This window comes from Podarcis raffonei, chromosome 14 (assembly GCF_027172205.1).
Source record: "Podarcis raffonei isolate rPodRaf1 chromosome 14, rPodRaf1.pri, whole genome shotgun sequence".
Lineage (NCBI taxonomy): Eukaryota > Metazoa > Chordata > Lepidosauria > Squamata > Lacertidae > Podarcis > Podarcis raffonei.
The window spans coordinates 46,478,276-46,500,311 of record NC_070615.1 but is presented as its reverse complement, the minus strand read 5'-3'; the positions used below and the strand labels follow the sequence as shown (position 1 = coordinate 46,500,311).

At 44.6% G+C, this 22,036-nt stretch overlaps 1 protein-coding gene across 3 annotated transcripts in view; it reads right to left on the bottom strand.

Moving 5' to 3' along the window:
• Positions 1 to 22,036, bottom strand: part of CACNA1H (calcium voltage-gated channel subunit alpha1 H) — a 385,850-nt gene that overhangs the window by 6,616 nt on the left and 357,198 nt on the right. For 2 of the 3 annotated variants that reach the window (XM_053365819.1, XM_053365820.1), the window contains exons 30-33: positions 21,817 to 21,895; positions 19,545 to 19,666; positions 10,483 to 10,782; positions 8,706 to 8,861 (exon numbers count right to left, since the gene is read on the bottom strand). In XM_053365819.1, the coding sequence (XP_053221794.1) occupies positions 8,706 to 8,861; positions 10,483 to 10,782; positions 19,545 to 19,666; positions 21,817 to 21,895 (657 nt within the window). The remainder of the gene's footprint in view (positions 1 to 8,705; positions 8,862 to 10,482; positions 10,783 to 19,544; positions 19,667 to 21,816; positions 21,896 to 22,036) is intronic. The other variant, XM_053365821.1, reaches the window with a different exon arrangement.

Sequence of the window (22,036 nt, the reverse complement as noted above, 5' to 3'; positions counted from 1 at the left end):
AGCTGGGACCTACGTAGGTACGTGCCTAGGACCCGCGTACCTACGGGACCTCCTCTCCTGCTATGCCCCACAGAGGACCTTAAGGTCCACAAATGAGAAAACTTTGAAGGTCCCAAGTCGCAAGGTGGTTAGATTGGCTGCAACTAGGGCTAGGGCCTTTTCAGTACTGACCCCGACTTGGTGGAACACTCTTGTCATAAGAGACCAGGGCCCTGCGGGACTTGACATCTTTCCGCAGGGCCTGCAAGACAGAGCTGTTCTGTCCGGCCTTTGGTTTGGACTCAGCCTGACCCTATGTTTTCCTTCCCCTTATGGTTTTGATCTATGGGCTACTTTTAAAATGAGGCTGCATTTTAAATTGCATTTTAACCTGTATTTTAAATTGGTTTTTTCCCCTATTATGATTTTACTGTAATTTTACTGGTGTTAGCTGCCCTGAGCCCGGCTCTGGCCGGGGAGGGCGGGATATAAATAAAATTATTGTTTTTGTTGTTGTTGTTGTTGTTGTTGTTGTTGTTGTTGTTGTTTTCCCACTCTTTCTCCAAACTATACTTGTATACCAAATTATTTGCCCCCCGACCCGCCCTCTCTTTCATTGCCACCTGATTTCAGACTCTTCTTCCTCCACATGTTGCTGAACTACAAGTCCCATCACCCCTGACACATTGGCCATGCTTGCTGGGGCTTATGAGCATGGACGCCCAGAAACATCTGGAGGGGCAAAGCTTCTCCACACCTGGCGCAAAGCTTCCTATGGCCTTGCTCCCACCCCATTGCCATTCCCCATTTACGCAAGCTTCTCTCCTCCAACTCTACCACCACCAACCCACCGGAGAGTCTCTTGTTCTCTTAAATCAGTGGTTCTCAAGGGGTGTAGCATGCCACAATGGTGCAGCAGGAGAGGATGGCAAGTGTGGTAGGAAGATTCAAGGACAAAGAAGCATTTAAATATTTCACCGTAGTGTAGTGTAGCATCAAGAGCAGAAAACAGAAAGACTTCTTTGTGTTGATGAGAGTTGGTTTGTCTCAAATAAGACCTAATATAAATGAGATTACCTTTCAAAAGCAAGCTCACACCTCTTGTTGAGTTTGTATACATATGTAATGTACATATGCAAGAGGCTTGTTTATATTTTGGGTATGATTCATGTTCTTATGTGGCAGCATTGTTTTCTGTTTCCTGGGTGTCCTACAGTCGTATTATAAAGTAGTTGTGCTCTATGTTGTACGTCAAACACAGCTAGCAGTTGTTTCTTTTTGTTTTCCAATGTATTCCTTATCAATAAAAAAATTTGGTGTGGCAGGAGTGGATTTTCAAAGGGAAAGTGTGGCCCAGAGAAAAAAGTCCGAGAACCGCGGTCTCAAATGATCTGCTCATCTTCCCTTGATGACCCTTAGACCTGGAACTCCCTTCGGGATCCTCTGCCAGATCTTCAAAACGACCCCAGCATTTATTCCTGAAATACTCTCCCAGATCCTCAGATCCCTCCCAGGTCTCTTAAATGAGGCCAGACATTTAACCCCAAACCCCACAGAGCCTCCTGATCCCTCAAATGATTTTGCTCTTTGCTTTTCCCCCCTTCCCATGACCTCCCAAAATCACTGCAAGGAGTGACTTATCCTTGCTTTCTTCTAAATCCTTCCTCTAAGTCCACTTTTCCTGTGAACTTTTTGCTTAACCCCTCATCGTTCTGCCTCATCTGCAACAGTTCCTTCCTCTGAGGAATTCTAAAGCCACAAAGCAATTTCAATAGGTTCCACGCATCCCGAAATCGATATTTCCCCCCACCCTGGAGTGTTCAAAATGCTTAATGCACATTATCTGAGAAAATACCGTTCTCATTCGCTTCACAAATCTCCGAGGAGAGACCCTGCCGTATGGCGTCTCCCTCCATAAGCTGAATTGTCTGCCATGCTTTTCCCACAGAGCAAATTTGCCCCGTGAAGAAAACCCGACACCTTCGCCCCCACATCTGGAAATCCCGACAGAACAGATTTCTCCACAGTGCCAGAGGACGCCACGAAACAGAGCGTTTCCACAGAACAGACATCCAAAGCAGCACCATGTGTTTGGTTTTAGATGGTTGCGCTTCTTTATGAGAATCATGCCTCTGACGTAGCCACAGCGGAATAAATATGGCGGGAGCTAGATGCGGCGATGCAAGATGGCACACTTGTAGAGAGAATGGACAGTTGTGACTGTGGAGGTGGGAAACAGGAGGAGAGACTTGCTGGCAGCCATTTTGAGAGGCATACTACTGCTCTTTTCTGCCCATAGAGAAAAATGGTAATTGTGGCAGCAGGCATGGGAAACAGGAGGAGAGACTTGTTGGCAGCCATTTCGAAAGGTCTACTATTGCTCCTTTCTGCCTCTTCAAAAGGGCTGCCCAAACATTTCAAGCGGTTGATGGAGGCCCATCCCATCCTCAGTTTTCATTACATTCCTCTCAGGAAGGCAATAGAAGCTGTGGAACTCAATTCCACATGAGACTGGGCAGGCCCATCCGTCGCTATTTTTAAACAGGCCTTGAATCCCCACTTCTTATGGCCCGCTAATGCAAAATGATGTTGCGGATTGACTTTGTACGTTGTAGCCTTGTTGGGTTTTGATTGTTTTTGCATTGGCTCTTGGTAGCTACGGATTGTTGTGAGGCAGATATTTTAATGGCTCTATGTCACGTTGGGGGAATTGCATTTTAAATATGCTTGTAAGCCGCTGTGTGAAGGCGGCTCTTGAGAAACAAGATGATGAATTTATGAAATGAGAATTGAAAAGGACATTTATCATCTTCAGTTCTTTCTCACAGCTGGCGTGACTAGTTCCTGCTTAACAATCCCATGGTCACATCCAAACCATACATGCAAAGCCCATAGTTTACCTAAGAGAATCTTGGGAACTGCAGTTTACCCCTCACTGAGCTATAAGTCCCAGCACCCTCAACAAACTAAAATTCCCAGGATTCTTGGAGGGAGAAGCATGTAATTTAAATGTATGTTGGGGATGTGATCCATGTGACAAATGCATGAAAAGAGAAGGGAGAGGGAGAAGTCTGGCTCTGCCTTTAGGCAAGGTGAGGTATTAATGGAGTCCCATTTGCGGGCAGCAAATACTCAAATTATGTAGTTTATTTTGCTACCAGAGAGGAAACTAGTCGCAGTTTCCCTTTGGGCAGCAAGAGGCCACCATCCAATGAAACGGATAGGCAATAGGTTCAGGGTAGAGAAAAGGTTAAAGATATCCATACAGTTCATAATTTAGTGACAAACATAGAAAACTCTATTATACTAAGTCAGATCATGTATCCAGCTACCCCAATAATGTCTATTTCAGGGACAATCAAACTGGTGCCATCTATATATTAACAACAACCCCCATCAGCTCTAGCCAGGCTGGCCAATGGTCAGGAATTATGGGAGTTGTAGTCCAAAACATCTGAAACACACCATATTGGCTATCTCTGGTGCCCCCCCCTTGACTGATAGCTCCCTAGAGTCTGAGGCAGAGAAGGGTTTTACCCACTACAAGCAACTTTTTAAAAAAGGAGATGTTGAGAACATAACTGGGGGATTTCTGCATGCAAAAAATGTGACCTGCTTCTGAGCTGTGGAACACATTGCCACAAGATTAATGAAGACCATTTTTTAAAAGATTAAATATAGTATTGCAGCACTAAAATCACACCCCAGCTATACGTTTAAAGCACATGTTTTCCCTCCAAGAATCTTGGGAACTGTAATTCATTAAGGATCCTGGGAACTGTAGCTCTGTGAGGGACAAGCTATAGTTCCCAGGATCCTTTGGGGGCAGCCACGTGCTTTAAATGTAAGGTGTGCTTCTGACCTGCTTTATCTTTTCTTAGCTTCACTTTGATTATTACCCTGACACAGGGTAATTTTAAAAAATAATAATAATTTTTTTTTAATTAAAAGAAGCTTTAAAATAAACTCTCCCCTCTTTTGCACGCTAAAAGCAGGTTCTTATTTCCGATTTTCAAATCTCTCTTGGCTTAACAAAATAATTCCATCCCTGCTTCCTCTTCAAAGTTAATAAGCTGTTTGCCCAGGGATTCAGCCTGGTTGCCTGTCCATAGCATTCTAGTGGTCTCAGGACACAGATGACAATTTTGCTTGTCACTCAGCCAATATCCTGTCCATTCTCTCTCTCTCCCTCCCTTCCTCCCTCCCCCCCCTCTGCTAATCAAGTCTTGCATTCCAGATGGTCAAGGCTCAGGGAGACCAGAGAGAGGCTAGCCTTAAAGCAAGCATTCTTTGCTCTTCCTCAAAAAATTGTGTGTGTGTGTGTGTGTGTATGTGTGTTATAGTCTGGCATTAAAATGAGAGAAATAGAAGGTTTTCTTTTGGTCCTGCCAACTGCATGTCTTGATGAGAGAAAGTCGCGAGAGCAGACAGCTCAAGAGAGATGAATGGATCTGTCAGTTCCATTTTCTCATTTTTCCAATCTTGAATTTTGTCCATCTAACTGCTGCACACATTTGCAATGCTTTTTTTTTAACTGCATGAAAATGCGTAGGCACCACACAAATTTCTCCAGACATACACATTTCTGTATGTAGCTGTGCCTAAGAAATCATTTTCCCCCCAAGCAATGTTCCTCTGTAAAATGCATTTGTGTAAGATATTTCCACTAATATCGGCTATTTTATTTTGGTACACGTTCTTTGGTTGGAGAACTGCACTACAAATTTCAGAGAAGTGCGAATTTCGAAGCGGAGTTGTGGGTCCTGTCATGCATTGCTTTGGGAAGGGCGAACTTGGTCGGTTCATGCCCTACCCAATGGCCAGTGCCAGTGGGGGGCAAGGCTGGTTATTGGCCATTCATGGATGAAGGAGGGGCTGCCAAGTCCCAGATCTAGTACAATCCAACACTCAACTTCTTGGCTGCTCTCCAGGTTCTTAAGAGATCGCTTGAGAAGGTGGATTGACAACTGAAGAAGTAAATTGGTAGCAAGCTCTTATCGAGGCCTGGGCAATGGCAACCAACATTTCCAAGAGGTTGAAGAATCTTGAACCAGGTGCCAGGTTTGAGGGAACCCTGGGACAGTTCTCTCTGGACCCATCACTGCATCCCAAGTGATCTTTCCCACCCCCCATGAGCATGCAAGGAAGCAGGGGCGGTGATAAAGACTAGATGCTTGACGTGGATATGCTGGCGTAAATTGATGTTTGATCTGATCCACCTAGGGTCTTCAAGGTGTTTCAGAGACCAGAGGAGGGGGCTGCAGAATTAATCCATCGAGTTGTTTTCTCTGGAGAACAGACAAGCCCTCTGTTTGGCACTGAGGACCCTTACATAGGTATCTTGCCTGAGGGTTTGCAAAAACCTTGAGTCGCTCCTGTGTGTGTGTGTGTGTGAGAGAGAGAGAGAGAGAGAGAGAGAGAGAGAAATAGAGAGATGGAATTTTGTGCATAAGAGGTTCCACACTTTCTGCTGCTGCGTGACTACCTATGACAAGGAACTGGGGTTCTAGATCAGGGGTCAGCAAACTTTTTCATCGGGGGCTGGTCCACTGTCCCTCAGACCTTGTGGGGGGCCGGACTATATTTTGGAAAAAAAATTGAATGAATTCCTATGCCTCACAAATAACCCAGAGATGCATTTTAAAGAAAAGGACACATTCTACTCATGTAAAAACACACTGATTCCTGGACCACCTGCGGGCCGGATTGAGAAGGCGATTGGGCCGGATCTGGCTTCTGGGACTTAGTTTGCCTTGTTCTAGATCATATAGAAGAGGTGACGAACCTTTTAAATGAAACTTGAAGCAAGCGGCAAACCTACATAAAGGTAATGGCTGTAATATTTAGGCTGTACGGGTGGTTCATAAAATTGCAATATGTTCTTTGTCCTACTAGAACCACTAATAGGAGCCCAATAGCATTGATGGGCAACAGGTACAGGGCAGACAAAATGAAGTACCTCTTCGGACAGTGCATAATTAAATTATGGAAGTCATTACCGCAAGATTAGTCATGGCTATTGGCTTGGATGGCTTTTTTTGGGAGAAAGAAAGATTTAAAAGTCACAGGGGAGAGATCTGTCACAGGCAGATTAGCCATGGTTGCCAAATGTTTTGGAGATTGTCTCCTTCGGATTGTTAGATCCCGGGGTGTCCATCGCCTGCGCGCCCTCCTTGCAAAGCAGGGATCTGGAGGGAGGCGAGTTGGGGCAAGTGGCTAGCTTGCTACCCTGCCCCTCTCTTGCTGAATCACTGTGAATTTTTTGCTGTTAATCAAATCACATACTGGAAATTAAAATTGGGCTGCAGTTCTAAACATGCTTGGTCAAAACATTTAACTCCCATAAAAACCCCAGTAAGACTTACTTCATAGAAAATAATATTAGGATGGGAAGCTTTAACGCAAAAATATGCTATTGTTTCTCTTTCACCAGTCCTGAGAGATCTGCACTGGCTCCCAGTACGTTTCTGAGCACAATTCAAAGTGTTGGTGCTGACCTTTAAAGCCCTAAACGGCCTCGGTCCAGTATATCTGAAGGAGTGTCTCCACCCCCATCGTTCTGCCTGGACACTGAGGTCCAGCGCCGAGGGCCTTCTGGCAGTTCCCTCACTATGAGAAGCCGAGTTACAGGGAACCAGGCAGAGGGCCTTCTCGGTGGTGGCACCCGCCCTGTGGAATGCTCTTCTACCAGATGTCAAAGAGAACAACAACTACCAGACTTTTAGAAGACATCTGAAGGCAGCGCTCTCTTTAGGGAAGCTTTTAATGTTTGATGCATTACTGTATTTTAATATTTTGTTGGAAGCCGCCCAGAATGGCTGGGGAAGCCTAGCCAGATGGGCGAGGTGTGAAGGTCCCCAGAAATGCAAATATATTTGTGATGCTAGTACCCTGGAGTTTCCAGAGATGTTCGGCTACCTTTGGAAGCAAATTGTGCACGAGACATAGCTGGGTCTGTTTCTGTAAGGCAGGTGCCACCAACCTGGTGTCTGTGGGGGCAATGACACTATGAGGACCCGTGAATTTCTGAGCCCCCTCTTGCACCCATCCCTTGGCCATAGGGGGTTTGGGTGGTTACCTTTCCCTCCTCTGAAATATACATAGAACTGAAGGAGAAAGTGGGGAAGAACATCACTCTTCCCTACTTCCTCTTTCAGATCAATGCACTTTTCAAGGCTCACACTGAGTCTACCAGATCCGACCCTGACCCAGATTCCTTGGGAAAGTGAAGTCTGTGCATGCAAGAGCACTTTTTTTGGGGTGACTCGCTGTGAAGGGGGTTGAACCAGGTAGAAGAGATAACTGGAAGGGGAGGTCTCATGACATACCCTCCAACATTTCTCTGATGAAAATAGGGATGTCCTATTTAATAATAATAATAATAATAATAATAATAATAATAATAATAATACCCCACTCATGTGACTGGGTTGCCCCATCCACTCTGGATGGCTTCCTACATATAATAATAATAAAAAAACATTTAAAAAAATTCCCTATACAGTGGTACCTCGTGTTGCGTAACCTCCAGGTTATGGAATCTTTGGGTTATGGCCGCGGTAAACCAGGAAGTGTATACTTTGGGTTTCGCCGCTCACGCATGCGCAGAAGCACGCTGCATGCTGTGCGTATGTGCAGAAGCGCTTTGCGCTCAGTGCGTGTCCACAAAAGTGCTCTATTGCACCATGCATGCATGCAGAAGTGGAGCCTCTAGTTATGGATTTTTCAAGGTGCACACGATACCCCGAAACGAATTAAATCCGTAACCAGAGGTACCACTGTACAGGGCTGCCTTCACATGTCTTCTAAAGGTTGCACAGTTACTTATCTCCTTGGCTCAGGGGTTGCACAACTCCATACCCTCCATTATTTCTCTGCTGAAAATAGGGACGTCCTAAGGAAAAGTGAGGGGACGCGGGTGGCGCTGTGGGTTAAACCACAGAGCTTAGGACTTGCCAATCAGAAGGTTGGTGGTTTGAATCCCCGTGACGGGGTGAGCTCCCGTTGCTCAGTCCCTGCTCCTGCCCACCTAGCAGTTCAAAAGCACGTCAAAGTGCAAGTAGATAAATAGGTACCACTCCAGCGTGAAGGTAAACAGTGTTTCTGTGCGCTGCTCTGGTTCGCCAGAAGCTGCTAAGTCATGCTGGCCACATGACCCGGAAGCTGTATGCCGCCTCCCTCGGCCAATAAAGCGAGATGAGCGCCGCAACCCCAGAGTCGGCCATGACTGGACCTAACGGTCAGGGGTCCCTTTACCTTTACCTTCAAGGAAAAGTGGGGTATTCCAGTATCAAATCAGAAACCCTAGAAAATAGGGACACTTGGAGGGTCTGCCATGGCACGCCCTAAAAAACCACAAATATGCCCAGAGGCCTAAAAAGGTTGGTGACCCCTGATGTAAGATAATTCTAATGTTTTCCATAGATATTGTTTTGCCCGTGCTTAACACACAGAAATAAAATGACTTGCCCTTCCCATACATGCCCCCTTAACCGGAGCCAATTCCGTTTCCCATCTGTGTTGTACGCGAAACTGTCACGGACGGTAGGAAGTTGGGGGGGAACGATCAAGGAAAGACACGAGGCCGGCAGCGCAAACTGTTTCTAGCTGCGAAGCCACAGAGAGAGGACAATGGCGCCATCACACCACCGCTGAGCTGCACAGCACTGAAGCACAATGGGAATAAAGGAATGCAGAAGCCACAGCGAGTTCCATACAATAGTCACCTTCGCCTCTCCGCCTGGGGCATTGTGGGAGGGTGTCAGGAGATGGCGGTAAGGAGAAGTGTGGAAGGACGCGGGCTCCATCAAGAGATCCTCCCCTCCCTCCAGCAGGTCTAAGTCTGGGATGGCTAGAGAGACACTCTCACAGCTCAGAGCCTCCTTCGGGGACAAAATTAAGGAGACAAAAAGGCATCAGCGGGGGGAAAAGGCAATTCCAAGCATCTGCCCCCAGAAGTTGGGGGGTGGACACTTCAATGCTCTTGGGGAGGGGGAAACATGACTTAGTTCTCCAGGCAGCGGCCCAGAGAGTGGAAGTGAATTTTGTGGGACAGACTCCCTTCGCCGTTGGTCAGGCTTCGGGGGCCAGTGGTGCCTAGTGGACAGAGCACTGGACTAAGACTGGGGAGTCCTGGGTTCAAATCCTTACTCACTGGGGGATGCCGAGCAGGTCAAACTCTCTCAGCCTAACCTACCTCACAGGGTTGTTGCGAGGACAACAGGCAAGGGGAATTGCATGTCCCTGAACTTCTAAAATCTATCAGGGCTATCAAAAGAGCCATTAAGAGCAGCAGAGTCGGGGCAGGCAGATCATGTCTGCAGGATGGGGCATGGTACAACGTTCTCCCACATATGAGAGTTTGTGTAATGTAGCGCTTAGGACCAGGGAGAGCTGGGGACAAACCCCCAGAGGGTAAGCTTGGGCCGGTCACTGTCTCGCAACCTAGACTACCTCATGGGGCAGTTGGGAGACTAGACTAGATGGACGGAGGGAGCAAGGTACACAACTTATTGGGGAGGAATGGAACTGAAAAATGGTAAATGAATAAAGAAAATGAATTTCAGTGGTGCTCGCCCAGGAAAGCTTCCCAGTTGATTGGATATGAGTGCCACCAACGAATCGCATTTCCCATCTTGGGTTGGTTCTGCTGGGACTCCTCAAACAAAACCCTAAAAAATTATGCAGCGGTGATCCCTGGGAGAGAGGCGTCACACTGAAGTGTGACAAACACTTTTCACTTACAGCTTTTGAAAACAGCAGCCGAAACAATTGGCCATGTCACTGGTGTTGTATGTCAGGATGGGACTGCTTGCCTCACCTCCATCCATCCATTGGAGGTGGTGGAATGTCTTAAAGTCACTAACTTCATTTCGCTGGAGCTACTCAAGTGAAGATTAGTTGAATACAACACAGTGTTCTTACAAACGACACTGCGGGCAAATGTTATTGATATAAATCTGGCATGACAACCAGGAATGGTGGTCAGGGTCACAGGTGGAAATGATCCAGTTGATTTGTGCTCCAAACTTACCCCAGGCCCAGCCTCCAACTCCCCACACCCTCTAGAGCGGTTCTAAACCTGTGGTTCCCCAGATGTTTGGATTTGGATTTGATATCCCGCTTTATCACTACCTTTAGGAGTCTCAAAGTGGCTAACATTCTCCTTTCCCTTCCTCCCCCACAACAAACACTCTGTGAGGTGAGTGGGGCTGAGAGACTTCAAAGAAGTGCAACTGGCCCAAGGTCACCCAGCAGCTGCATGTGGAAGAGCAGGGACGCGAACCCGGTTCACCAGATTATGAGTCCACCACTCTTAACCACTACACCACACTGGCTCTCATGTTGTTGGACTACAACTCCCATCACCCCTAGCTAGCAAGGCCAGAGCTCAGGGATGATGGGAGTTGTAATCCAACAACATCTGGGGACCCACAGGTTGAGAAAGGCTGCTCTAGAAGGAGCTTTTAGAAATCTTGCCCATTGTTCCATTTTTCGCTTTACCAGTGCAGGATGCTTCAGCAGGAGGGGCGACCCTGGCTTAGAAGTGCCCTGGCCGCCATCGGGGACTCTGACTGGAGTGTTGACCCCCCTGGACATCTCCAGCTCGATCTCGGCATCCATCTCAGCATCCTCCTTGGCCTCCTTGTTGCTTTCCTCCAAGTGCTTCATCAGGACAGCCACCACCACGTTGACCAGGACGAACTGGGCGATGAGGACGAAGGTGACGAAGTAAACCGGGGAGATGATCGGCAGGTAGCTGAGGCAGTGTTTGTCGTCCCTGTGGCATTCCCGGAGCGTGTCCTGGGGAAAGGCAAAGACATAAGGAAATCCTGTAAGGGCAGTTTTGCTGCATCAAACCAAGGTGGGCCCCTCATATGGAAGTAAGAGCTGGACCATAAAGAAGGCTGATCACCAAAGAATTGATGCTTTTGAATTCTGGTGCTGGAGGAGACTCTTGAGAGTCCCATGGACTGTAAGAAGATCAAACCTATCTATTCTGAAGGAAATCAGCCCTGAATGCTCACTGGAAGGACAGATCCTGAAGCTGAGGCTCCAATACTTTGGCTGCCTCATGAGAAGAGAAGACTCCCTGGAAAAGACCCTGACGTTGGGAAAGATGGAGGGCACAAGGAGAAGGGGATGACAGAGGACGAGATGGTTGGACAGTGTTCTCGAAGCTACCAGCATGAGTTTGACCAAACTGCGGGGGGAAGTGGAAGACAGGAGTGCCTGGCGTGCTCTGGTCCATGGGGTCACGAAGAGTCGGACACGACTAAACAACTAAACAACAACAACAAGTGCTGGCTGGGGGTGATAGAAGTTGTAGTCCAGAACATCTGGAAGACACCTGGTTGGTGAAGGCTGCTAATGCCAGTGTACTGGAAGAAGCGAGGATCACCAGTATCGAAGCAATGATTCTTCAACATCAACTTCATTGGACTGGTCATGTTGTGCAATGCCTGATTATCGTCTCCCAAAGCAACTACTCTATTCCCAACTTAAAAATGGAAAGCGTAATGCCAGTGATCAACAAAAGAGGTTTAAAGACTCTCTCAAGGCAAATCTTAAAAAAAAAGTAGTACACAGTGGTACTTCAGGTTACATACGCTTCAGGTTACAGACTCCGCTAACCCAGAAATAGTGCTTCAGGTTAAGAACTTTGCTTCAGGATGAGAACAGAAATCGTGCTCCGGCGGCGCGGCAGCAGCAGGAGGCCCCATTAGCTAAAGTGCTGCTTCAGGTTAAGAACAGTTTCAGGTTAAGAATGGACCTCTGGAACGAATTAAGTTCTTAACCTGAGGTACCACTGTAAACACCGACAACTGGAAAACACTGGCCTGTGAGCGCTCCAATTGGAGAACAGCCTTTACCAAAGGTGTCATGGGCTTTGAAGATGCTCGAACTCAGGATGAAAGGGAGAAATGTGCTAAGATAAAAGAATGCTTGGCAAACCCTCACCATGATCAACTCCTGCCCGGAAACCTATGTCCCCCCTGTGGAAGGATGTGTGGATCCAGAATCGACCTCCACAGTCACTTATAGACCCACTTTTATTTTATTTTTTATAAGATATTTATTAAGCATTTTTCAAAAAAGAAAGAAAAAAGAAAAAACACATAAATTTGCAAGTAAAAAAATTACAAACAAAAAATTACAATTAAAAAAAAAATACATACAGAATGTAGAAAAACTCAGGAAAAAAAATACAGATAGAAAATACATATAAAAACAAAAAAAATAGCTAAAAAAAGAAAAAAGTTTAAGAGCAAATTCAATTTTCAAAATTTTTAAACTCATTTGCTTATTTTCTTGACTTCCTCACACCTCCCCTTTTTGTATTCCCATTTATATAATTGCTTCAGCAAATCCTTGCCTTCTTTCATTTATCTTAACTTCTGGTCTTCACCTATTATAACAATATATTTTCATCCATTTATCAATCCATATTTACATATTCTTATTACTCTTATTGCCAACACCACTTATTTTCAATCCAACATCATTCTAACATTCATTAATTTTACAGTATTTCTGCAGATAATCTTTACATTTCTTCCAATCTTCCTCCACCGACTCTTCTCCCAGGTCTCGGATTCTGCCAGTCATTTCTGCCAATCCCATATTGGCAGTCCATCACCTTCATCTGCCATTCTTCCAAAGTGGGTAGTTCTTGTGTCTTCCAATACTTTGCAATCAATATCCTTGCTGCTGTTGTAGCGTACATAAAAAAAGTTCTGTCCTTCTTTGGCACCAATCGGCAGACGATGCCCAGAAGAAAGGCCTCTGGTTTCTTCAAGAAGGTATATTTAAATACCTTTTTCAGTTCATTATATATCATTTCCCAGAAAGCCTTAATCCTTGGGCACGTCCACCAAAGGTGAAAGAACATACCTTCAGTTTATTTACATTTCCAACATTTATTATCGGGCAAATGGTAGATTTTTGCAAGCTTGACTGGGGTCATGTACCACCTGTATATCATTTTCATAATATTCTCTCTTAAGGCATTGCATGTCGTAAATTTCATACCCGTGGTCCACAACTGTTCCCAGTCAGCAAACATAATGTTATGCCAACATCCTGTGCCCATTTAATCATAGCAGATTTAACCGTTTCATCTTGAGTATTCCATTATAACAGCAAATTATACATTCTTGATAATATCTTAGTTTTGGGTTCTAACAATTCTGTCTCCAACTTTGATTTTTCCACCTGGAAGCCAATTTTTAAATCTAAATTATATACCTCTCTTATTTGATAATAATGAAGCCAGTCTCGCACTTCATCTTTTAGCTTCTCGAAACTCTGCAATTTCAGTTTGTCTCCTTCTTGTTCCAAAATTTCCCAATATTTTGGCCAGTTGGCCTCCATATTGGTCTTTTTCTGAGCCTTAGCCTCCATCGGTGACAACCACCTTGGGGTTTTATTTTCAAATAAGTCTTTGTATCTTATCCAGACATTAAACAGTGCTTTCCTGACAATATGGTTTTTAAATGCCTTATGTGCTTTAACCTTGTCATGCCACAAATATGCATGCCACCCAAACACATTGTTAAAACCTTCTAAGTCCAAAATGTCTGTGTTCTCAAGAAGTAGCCACTCTTTCAGCCAGCAAAGTGCTGCTGATTCATAGTAAAGTTTAATGTTTGGCAGGGCAAATCCACCTCTTTCCTTTGCATCAGTTAATATTTTAAATTTTATTCTAGGCTTCTTGCCCTGCCAGACAAATCTGGAAATATATTTCTGCCACTTCTTGAAACAGTCCATTTTGTCCAAAATTTGCAATGATTGAAACAAAAACAACATTCTTGGCAATACATTCATCTTTATCGCAGCAATTCGTCCCAACAAGGAAAGCTTCAAATTTGACCATATTTCCAAATCCTTTTTCACTTCTGACCAACATTTTTCATAATTGTCTTTAAATAAATTCCCATTTTTAGCTGTCATATTAATTCCCAGGTATTTCACTTTCTTAAACCCGTCTCTTTCTGAAACTTCTCTTTCTCAATCGGTGTTAAATTTTTCTCAAGGACTTTAGTTTTTAACTTATTTAACTTGAATCCTGCCACATGACCAAATTCTTGAATCAGTTCTAACACTCTTTTAGTACTAGATTCTGGCTCCTCTAAAGTCAATACTAAGTCATCTGCAAAGGCTTTCAACTTATATTGTTTAGCTCCGACCTTTATCCCTTTAATTGAATGGTCCCTTCTAATCATATTTAACAAAACCTCCAGAACCGAAATGAAGAGCAATGGGGAAATTGGGCAACCTTGTCGTGTCCCTTTCTCTATCTTAAATTCCTCTGTCACCACATTATTAACTATTAGTTTCGCTTTTTGTTCTGAATAAATTGCACTTATACCATTCTCAAATCCTTGACCAACCCCCATCCCCTGAAGATTTTTCTTCATAAAACTCCAAGAAATATTATCAAAGGCTTTCTCCGCATCCACAAAAATTAAAACTGCTTTAGTGTTAATGTCCACTTGTAACTTTTCCAAAATATTAATTATATTCCTCGTATTGTCAGACAAATGTCTGCCTGGGAGAAAACCAGCTTGGTCCTTATGTATCTCCTCCACTAATACTTTTTTTAAATCTTTTAGCCAAAATGTCAGCAAATATTTTGTAATCCACATTAAGCAGGGATATGGGTCAGTAGTTCTTGAGTTGTGTCTTTTCAGACTCAGTTTTCGGAATAAGTGTAATATATGCTTCTTTCCACGACTCTGGCGCTTTTCCCCCCCTCCAAAATTTCATTGCAAACCTCCTTTAATGGTTGAATTATCCATCCTTCAAAGTTCTATAATATTTTGAGGTTAAGCCATCCGGCCCTGGAGATTTGCCCAACTGCATGTTCTGAATGGCACCTTCAACCTCCTGTTCTGTAATTTTGTAGTTCAACATTGTCTTATTTTCTTGAGTGATTTTTTGTAATCCATTTATTTTCAAAAATTGGTCTATGTCAATTTCTTTCTGAGGCCCTTGTGTATATAACTGTTTAAAGTACCTCTGGAAGCATTTTCTAATTTCCACTGGATTCTGAATATTCTTTCCTTCCACTTCCAAATTAGTAATGGTATTGAACTTTTGTCTTTTTTTCATCTGCCAAGCAAGCAATTTCCCACATTTATTAGCCGATTCAAAAGTCCTTTGTCTCATTTGTTTAATTTTCCATTCTATTTCCTGGTTCATCATCTTCATATATTGCACTTGATGTAACTTTATTTCTCTCAGAATCTCTTGTGAATTTGGTTTCACTCTCAATTTCTTCTCGCCCTCTTTTATTTTTTCCAGAATTTTTTCTTTTTTCTCATTTTGGGCTCTCTTCTTTATCGAATTCTGTTGAATCAGAAACCCCCTCATAACTGCTTTACTTGCGTTCCAGATTACTCTTTTTTCGACAGTAGTGTTCAAATTTATCTCAAAATAGTCTGTCAAGGTTTTTTGGGCCTTCTTAATAACCTCTTGATCTCTAAATAAGGTGTCATTCATCCTCCATCTGAAGGAACCAGTTGGTGTTAGTTTCATCTCCAGTTTCACGGCATTATGGTCGGAGCACGTTTTTGGGCAGATTTCTACTTTCCAGATCTTAGGTGCCAGTCCTCTAGTTAACCAAATTTGGTCAATTCTTGTCCATGTCATTTTAGCTTCAGAAAAGAAGGTTCCCTCTCTTCCCAAGGGATTTCTAGTTCTCCAAGTGTCAATCAAATCCATATTATCAGTCAGTTCAAAAAAAGTTTTTGGTAGTCTGCCATCTTTAGTAACTACCTGTCTCTGCGACTTGTCCATATTTGTAGATACCACTCCATTCATATCTCCCATCAAAATAATGTTGTAATCCATATAATCTAACAAAGTCTCATGCAACTTCTTAAAAAATTCTGATTTCCCATCATTCGGTGCATATACTCCTACTATCAAAAATTTCTCTCCTTGTGTTTGAATTTCAATTGCAAGATATCTTCCTTGGTCATCTTTGAAAACGAATTTCGGTGTTAGACTCTCTTTTGCATAAATAACTACTCCTCGCCTTTTGACCTTGTCTGATGAAATAAACTGTGTAACCGTTTCACATGTGTTTTCTGTAAACAAATCAAATCCAATTGTTCTTTTTTCAATAAATGAAACACTTTTTCCCTCTTTTCCGGGGAATTAAGTCCATGAATAATCCAGCTTAGCAGTTGCAGAGACATGATGTATTTACTTTACTGTACCTCCAACTGCACCCAATAAGTTCTCTTGTTCTGACGGTGGTATCACTTTCTCTAGCTTGTCCAATCCCACAGGTAGTGATACTTTGTCTAGTATTCCTGGTTCGATGGCTCTTGGCTCTTCTTCAACTCCTTTTTGCAAGTCTTCTCCGTAGTCTCTCAGAAATTTTTCTTTGTCCTCCACAGATCTAAGTTTAAACTTTTTACCTTTAAAGGCGAAAGATAAACCTTGGGGAATTCCCACCTGAAGAGGGTTCTATTTCCTTTCAACAGGGCCACCAGATCTCTGTAATTAGACCTAAGGTCCAGAAGGTATTTCGGAATGTCCTTAAATATCTCCACTCTTATATCATTTATTTCCAAACTATTCTGATAGTGCAGACTCAATATTTTATCTCTTTCCTCTTTTGATTGAAGGGTAATCAAACAGTCTCTCACCCTGTTCTTTCTCCCTCCTCTTCCAAGTCTAAAGGCACTTACAATCTTAAAATCTTGCCTATCATCCAGTTTCCAAAAGTCTGCAAATTCCTGTGTTAAAAAGTCACTTAAACTGTCTTTCTCAAGTTCAGGCACCACTCTAATTCTCAAATTGGTCTGCTTCTCTTTCAGTTCAATCATAGACAAAATCGACTGGTGGGCCCCAAGCTGTGTCTGATGGTCTCCAAGCTGTTTACATATCGGTGTTATCTTTTCCTCTACTGCCACTGCTTTTTATTTTGCTTCTTGAGCTATCTTTTGATTTGACGCAGATTCTTGCAGCAACCTTTCAATGGATTCTGTATTCAAATTCACCTTCTGCCCCAAATTGTTAATACTTGCAGTGTTTTGGTCAATTTTATTTGACGCTTCAGTAACTTGTTTGCTTAATTTATCCAAAGATTCATAAATTTTGTTTAAAACTGAAGCAAATCCTTCTTCCGCTATCATACCTTTTGACACTGCTTGTGCTGAGTCTTCCCCTTGTGGTACAGAGGGACCGGATGCAGAAGCTCTGCGTTGCTGTGGAATTGCACTGGTCTGTTGATGTCTGACCTTGCCCGATCTTGTTGTCTTTTGTTCATCCATAACACTTTTGTATAAGAGTCAAGGTCGCTCCCACGATCAGACTTGTTTTTACAGTGGAAGTTTCCCAGACTGTTTATGAATGGAAAATTCCCCAGCCTGTTGTAGCACTTTCAGTAGGCCTCTAGGGGGACACAGTAACAGTCAATTAAAATTGCAATAGAATGTCTTACCAACTTCTTAAAAGCCCCCCCTCAGCAAAAAGGATAGCCTTCTCAAGTCCAATATATCTCCCTTGCAGAGTTAACAGTGAAAAAAGTTACATTGTAGAGTTAACTGTCAAAGGGTTACATTGTCCATAAATAGTGCGACTCTCAGTGCAACAATTGTATTTAATCTTGGCAGTCCGTTCCCTAGAGTTGAGTGATGATCTTATGTTCCTTTTCCCCTTATCTTCTCACTCCTTTCCGTTTTTTATGAGCAGAAAATACTCCCTTCATTCCTCCCTCTCCTCAAATTCAGAGAGGGGATCCTTTAATTTGACGTTTGGATTTTTAGGATCTTTTAACGCAACTCTCCCGATCTTGGCTTAAACAGTCTTTGCTTTGATCTTTATACAAACCGGAAGGTGGACTCCTTTTTACACCTTCCCGCTTCAGTGCCAAATTAAACCTTAATTTTCTTTTAGCTTCCAATCATAGAGCTTGCCCTACTCACGGGTTGTTGTTTGATATCCGAATTGTCACAGGAAAAAAGGTCAGCGCTCTCCGGCAACAGCTGCGCGGCTTCACTCCACAAAAGTAGCGATTGACTCACAGCACCGCGCCGATCAACCCTGTTCCGCTCCGGAGCCCCTCTCGGGATTTCCTTGCAGATTGGGGGGGCGCTTTAGGTGCCCGCCGAGTCCCACGGTCACAGGCTTCACCCGCCTGTGATTTTCGAAAGGGTCCCCGCTTCGCCGCAGCGGCAAGACCCGATTTCTGCGGAGCTTCTCCCTCCGGTCTAGAGGGAATCCGCCATTGCCGATGGCGCCGCCTCCTGAAGTCCCCTTATAGACCCACTTTTAAAACCGTGTTTATGGAAGACAATCTTACTCAGCTATGAGTGATCGCCAAAGAAGAAGATCAATGCAACCAGCACTCTGAATCAGGACTGAAAACTACCTGGGAGCCAATGAAACTAAATCAGGAACAATACATTCACTTCTTTCTCACCTTAGACAGAATGCCCTTTCTGTTGAAATATGAGCCATCCCATCAGTATTGGCATAGCATACCACCGGCTCTTGAAGACACTCCGGTTTCTGCAAGCATTGCTTCCTGATCTAATTACCGTATTTTTTGCTCTATAAGACTCACTTTTTCCCTCCTAAAAAGTAAGGGGAAATGTGTGTGCATCTTATGGAGTGAATGCAGGTTCACAGCTATCCCAGAAGCCAGAACAGCAAGAGGGATCACTGCTTTCGCTACACAGCGATCCCTCTTGCTGTTCTGGCTTCTGGGATTCAGAATATTTTTTTTCTTGTTTTCTTCCTTCAAAAACTAGGTGCATCTTGTGGTCTGGTGAGTCTTATAGAGCGAAAAATACGGTATATTAATTTCTATTTTAGCGTCTTTAATTGCTATGCTTTTTGACCAGCTTGCTTTAACAGGCTACTAGCCATGATTGCTATGTTCTGCCTCCACAGCTGAAGGAAGTTATGCTTCTGAATACCAGTTGATGGAAACTGCAGAAGGGGGAAACTGTGGTCAGATCCTGCTTGGCCACAGTGAGAACAGGATACTAGACTAGATGGGCCTGATCCGGTAGGCTCTTCTTATGTTCTTGCAATTATTGTAAATTTTAATTATGGATGTGTTTAATGTTTTGGTGGAATTGTTATATTGGGCACAGATTCTAAAACTGATTTTGTACTTGTAAGCCGCTCAGAAGCCATTTTGGTATGTAAGCAGTACAGTCATACCTTGGTTTTCGAACAGCTTAGTTCTCGAACGTTTTGGCTCCCAAATGCCGCAAACCCGGAAGTGACCATTACGGTTTGTGAACTATTTTTGGAAGCCGAATGTCTGACGGGCCTTACGCGGCTTCCAATTGGCTGCAGGAGCTTCCTGCAGCCAATCAGAAGCTGCGCTTTGGTTTCCAAGCATTTTGGAAGTCAAACCAACTTCTGGAACAGATTCCATCCGACTTCCGGGGCATATAAATTGAGAAAAAGTGACAACGATAACTCTGATGGCTGAATCCTGTGGTGACCCTGAACCAATTCTCACGGTGATGTCAAACTGTGGTACCCAGAAATGAACCAGTTGGGGGAAAACGACACGGAGGGCTTTTCCTTACCTTCATGATCCCGTTCCAGTTGTCTCCCGTTGACACCCTGAAGAGGGTGAGGAAGGCCATGCCAAAGTTGTTGAAGGTCGCATGCCGGCTCAAGCCCTCGCAAGGGTTGTCCTCGCTGCAGTCTGCGAGGGAAAGGGAGTGAAGCCAAAACTGAGCCAGAGTGTGAGTGTTGGAACAAGCTGACCGTTGCTCCACCCAGCTAAGCTAACTCTGCGTGGCGTTTTAAAGACAAAGGATGTGCTGGCAAGAGCTTTCTCCTCCTTGTAAGCCTGGCTGACTGAGCTTGGCATTTAGAGCACCCTCTAGACTGCAGGGGGACGCGGGTGGCGCTGTGGGTTAAACCACTGAGCCTAGGGCTTGCTGATCAGAAGGTCGCGGTTTGAATCCCCGCGACAGGGTGAGCTCCTGTTGCTCGGTCCCTGCTCCTGCCAACCTAGCAGTTCGAAAGCATGTCAAAATGCAAGTAGATAAATAAGTACCACTCTGGTGGGAAGGTAAACGGTGTTTCCGTGCACTGCTCTGGTTCACCAGAAGCGGCTTAGTCATGCTGGCCACATGACCTGGAAGCTGTACGCCGGCTCCCTCAGCCATTAAAGCAAGATGAGCGCTGCAACCCCAGAGTCGGTCACGACTGGACCTAATGGTCAGGGGTCCCCTTTACCTTTTACTAGACTGCAGGACTGGCTTGCCTGAGCACTCCATCCCCTGTAACCCCAAAAGGCCAATTCTGACTTACTAGCTCTATAAAGTCCCAGCCACAGAGTTTGCTTCTCAGTCTAAGCAACTTGTCTCTTCAGTGGAGACAGAGAGCATAGGAAGCTGTCCTACACTGAACCAGACCCATTGCTCCATCTAGCTCAACATTGCCTACACTGATTGGCAGTGGCTGTCCAGGGTTTCAGGCAGGGGGCAATCTCCAGCCTTACCTGGAGATGCCAGGGAGTGAACTGGGGACCTGCATGCAAAGCAGATGTCCTACCACTGAGCCACGACCCTAATAATAATAATAATAATAATAATAATAATAATAATAATTTATTTATACACCGCCCATCTGGCTGGGTTTCCTCAGCCACTCTGGGCGGCTTCCATCAGAATATTAAAATACAATAGTCTGTTAAACGTTAAAAGCTTCCCTAAATAGGGCTGCCTTCAGATGTTTTCTGATAGTCTGGTAGTTGTTTTTCTCTTTAACATCTGGTGGGAGGGCGTTCCACAGGGCGGGTGCCACTACCGAGAAGGCCCTCTGCCTGGTTCCCTGTAACTTGGCTTCTTGCAGTGAGGGAACCGCCAGAAGGCCCTCGGAGCTGGACCTCAGTGAATGATGGGAGTGGAGACACTCCTTCAGGTACACTGGACCAAGGCTGTTTAGGGCTTTCAAGGTCAGCACCAACACTTTGAATTGTGCTCGGAAACATACTGGGAACCAGTGTAGGTCTTTCAAGACCGGTGTTATGTGGTCTTGGTGGCCGCTCCCAGTCACCAGTCTAGCTGCCACATTCTGGATTAGTTGTTGTTCTGTGTCACCTTCAAAGGTAGCCCCACATAGAGCACGTTGCAGTAGTCCAAGCGAGAGATAACTAAAGCATGCACCACTCTGGCGAGACAGTCTGTGGGCAGGTAGGGTCTCAGCCTGTGTACCACATGGAGCTGATAAACAGCTGCCCTGGACACAGAATTGACCTGCACCTCCATGGACAGCTGTGAGTCCAGAATGACTCCCAGGCTGCGCACCTGGTCCTTCAGGGGCACAGTTACCCCATTCCCTTAGGTTCCTGCTCTCTTGTTGCCAAACCTCCTGCTATCTTCCCCTGATTCCTGCCTTGGAGCCTGAGACCCCTACAAAACCCCCCAACAAAACGAAATGAATCTAAGCACAGTGTACAGTACTTTCATTCACATTCCTTGAAAAAAAGGGTATTTGTCAGACTCCATCTCCCAACAGCCTCAAGCAGGGCAGCCAATGGCCAGGGATGATGGGAGCTGTGGTCCAGCAATATCTGGAGAGCCACAGGTTCCCCATTCTTGCTTTAGATCAGCTAATCTCAGCCTTGGGTCCCCAGATGTTGTTGGACTACAACTCCCATTATCCTTGACCACTGGTCCTGCTAGTTAGGGATGATGGGTGTTGTAGTCCAACAAAATCAGGGGACCTAAGGTTGAGCAAAACTAGACAGTCAGATTGCCACATCTACATAGTCAGCAAGAGCAAAATAGGAAAAATGGGAGAGAGAGAGAGGGAGAGATAGGGAAGGAAGGGGAAATAACTCACCTAACTTTCCAAACAACTCCACTCCCAGGGCAGCATAGATGAAAAAGAGGAGCATAAAGAGTAGGCCGAGATTCCCTACCTGGAAGAGAAGACAGTTAAAGAAGGGTCAGGCAAGTGGGGTGTGTGTGTGTGCAAGTAGAGAGGAACCATTGCATATCAAAGGCCAGTCATTCTGGTGTTTCTGTCTCTTGGTCACACTGAACTTTCTGCTCCCGCACAC